This window comes from Priapulus caudatus, unplaced genomic scaffold, assembly GCF_000485595.1.
Source record: "Priapulus caudatus unplaced genomic scaffold, Priapulus_caudatus-5.0.1 Scaffold811, whole genome shotgun sequence".
Lineage (NCBI taxonomy): Eukaryota > Metazoa > Priapulida > Priapulimorpha > Priapulimorphida > Priapulidae > Priapulus > Priapulus caudatus.
Window position 1 is genome coordinate 152269 of NW_014577872.1, and position 2689 is coordinate 154957.

Consider the following 2689-nt stretch of genomic DNA (forward strand, 5'->3'; position numbering starts at 1 on the left):
TACGTACGTCTACTATACTATACTATATATATATATATATATATATATATATATATATATACATACTTCGTGCTCGCGGGTAAAGGATGGATATTTATTGTAGATAATAGATGGACGCGCGGCGCCATGTTGTTTTGGCGGGAAAGTTTATCACTTGAATTTGAGGGGATGACTTGCTTGTTTTAAATAATTCGAAGAAACGCTTCTATCAATTCTATTATACACGCGCGCACAGAGGTTCGCACGCACACGTTCCTACAAACGCACGTACGCACGCACTCACGCCCGTACATACATGCACGCGCGCACGCATGCACGCATATAGACACGCACGTATGAATGCACATACAGGCACATATACATGCCCACACGGATACGCACGAGTGCACGAACACTCACGCATGCCCACACGGATACGCACGAGTGCACGAACACTCACGCATGCCCACACGGATACGCACGAGTGCACGAACACTCACGCATGCCCACACGGATACGCACGAGTGCACGAACACTCACGCATGCCCACACGGATACGCACGAGTGCACGAACACTCACGCATGCCCACACGGATACGCACGAGTGCACGAACGCGTGGAATACACCCATTGTCGACAAAGAGCGTTTTTTTATCGAACGTTGTCGCCACAGATGCCCGGATGCTCAGATCCCTGAATGCTCAGGAATCTGAATGCACGGGTGCCCGGATGCCCGGGTGCACGGGTGCTCAGATGCCCGGATGCACAGATGCCCGGATGCACAGATACCCGGATGCCAGAATCTTCAGGTGGTGCCACAACATCAACTCCTGTCGACTGACCGGATTTCATACGCATGCGCACTCACGGGAGAAGAGCGCACACGATCCGTGTCCGTCGCAGCACAACTTTCATCCATATATTCCTACGTCCGTCCAACGAAATCGCTTCTTCTGAGCAGACGAATTCGTGTTCATAACAAAATAAAAGGAAAAGGTCCACGCAGAAGCTTGCGTGCGCCACTCATTCCTGTGACGTATGTGCGCCCCGCCATCTTGCGTCCGAAATTCCTGCGCCACAAGTGCGCAGTGCAAGTACCATACGCACTCACACACGAACACACAGCAAGTCATCGTCAACGACGTTGAGTTAATCCAATTTTCTTAATGTCGCCTATCTCTCCGTGGCGGTGATTACTCGACAGGTGACGCTGCTGCTTCTGCTACTGCTGTTACTGCTGCTGCTGTTGCTGTTGCTACTGCTACTGCTGCTGTTGCTGGTGCTGCTGCTTCTGCTGTTGCTGTCACTGCTGCTGCTGCTGCTGCTGCTTCTGTTACTGCTGCTACTGCTGCTTCTGTTACTGCTGCTGCTGCTGTTGCTGCTGCTATTGCTGTTTCCGCTGTTTCTGCTGCATCACATCGTCATTTCTCGCCGACCAAAGACAAAAAAATAAGAGACGCGCTCGATCTGATTCGATACTATCTTACACACGGCAGCCATGTTTCTTCACAAGCACGCGTACGAACGATGACGCAATCCACTCGTGCACACATATCGCTGACGTCATCCCGAGGAGCGCTTCCTCGGACGCGACGGCGCATGCGTCAACGCGGCCGCACGCTGACCTCGTAGTCGCAGGGGCTGTTGACGGCGATCTCAAGGTTACCGTCGAGCGAAGGTCGCGGCCCCGTGTCGGCGAACTCGAATGAGAAGCGCTGCAGCAGCGTGCAGAGGAAGACGAAGATCTCGAGGCGGGCGAGAGACTCGCCGATACAGCTGCGCTTACCTGTCGCCGGCAGGTAGGAAAATACGTCAACGTCAATAACAACAGCAGTAACAACAATGGCAACAATAACAACATCAACAACAACATCAACAATAGCGGCAGCAATAACAACAACAACAGCAGCAATAACAACAACAACAACAACAACAACAACAACAACAACAACAAACGTAGAAATAACGAGTAATATTAGGCGCAAAGATTAAAAACCTTTTGCAATCGCGAGCAAATAGCACGACCCCAAGCCATCATGAACTCTCAATAGCAGAATCTTTCACCTGAAGCAGACCACACACACCCTCTACAAAACCCCACGCAGCCAAGCGAGGGCTCACTCGAGAAACCCCCCTCCCGTAGCTGCTTCGCGCGTCCTTTCTTTCCGTCACTCACTCACTCACTCACTCACTCACTCACTCACTCACTCACTCACTCACTCACTCACTCACTCACCGATGCAGAAAGGTATCAGCGCCTTGTTCTTCTTCACCTGGCCTCCAGGTGTGAGGAAGCGCTCGGGGCGGAACTGCTCTGGCTTGTCCCAGTGTCGCGGCGACATGTGCACAGCGTAGAGATTCGTGAAGACGGTCGTTCCCTTCGGTATGTCGTAGCCGGCCAGCGTTGTGTCCGCCGTCGTGCAGTGCATCACTCCCAGCGGACCAGTGTTCGCTGCAAGAGGAAGCCCGCGAGGAAGAAGAGATATAGAGAGTCGAAACTGTCGAAAGAGATTCCTAACAAGACAACTATGCGGACATACAATAAGTCGATAAGCAGAGCAATAAGTCGAAAAGTTGAGAGAGAGAGGGAAGAGAGAGAGGGAGAGAGAGAAAGAGCGGGAGAAAGAGAGAAAGAGATAGAGACAGAGAGAGAGGGAGAGAGAGAGAGAGAAAGAGAAAGAGAGAGAGGGAGAGGAGAGAGAGAGAGAGA

The 2689-nt window shown here is 51.7% G+C and overlaps 2 protein-coding genes across 2 annotated transcripts in view; both read right to left on the minus strand.

Moving 5' to 3' along the window:
• Window positions 1-1315: 1315 nt before the first annotated feature.
• Window positions 1316-2426, minus strand: LOC106813701 (vitamin D 25-hydroxylase-like). Its single transcript, XM_014817909.1, has 2 exons — window positions 2216-2426; window positions 1316-1765 (listed from the first exon to the last, which is right to left on the minus strand). The coding sequence occupies exons 1-2, from the start codon at window positions 2406-2408 to the stop codon at window positions 1584-1586; spliced, it is 375 nt and encodes a 124-aa protein (XP_014673395.1). The 5' UTR covers window positions 2409-2426; the 3' UTR covers window positions 1316-1583.
• The window catches only part of LOC106813699 (cytochrome P450 2B19-like), an 8046-nt gene continuing 7764 nt past the window's right edge, over window positions 2408-2689 (minus strand). The window contains exon 5 of the mRNA XM_014817906.1: window positions 2408-2505. Within this exon, the coding sequence (XP_014673392.1) occupies window positions 2408-2505 (98 nt within the window). The remainder of the gene's footprint in view (window positions 2506-2689) is intronic.

What these genes read in the sequence shown, in the direction of transcription:
- LOC106813701 (XM_014817909.1), bottom strand. Translation starts at nt 2,408, where the DNA reads ATGCACTGCACGACGGCGGACACAACGCTGGCCGGCTACGACATACCG. An exon ending in GCTGATACCTTTCTGCATCG is followed by an intron (nt 1,766 to 2,215) that starts GTGAGTGAGTGA and finishes TGCCGGCGACAG; the next exon opens with GTAAGCGCAGCTGTATCGGC.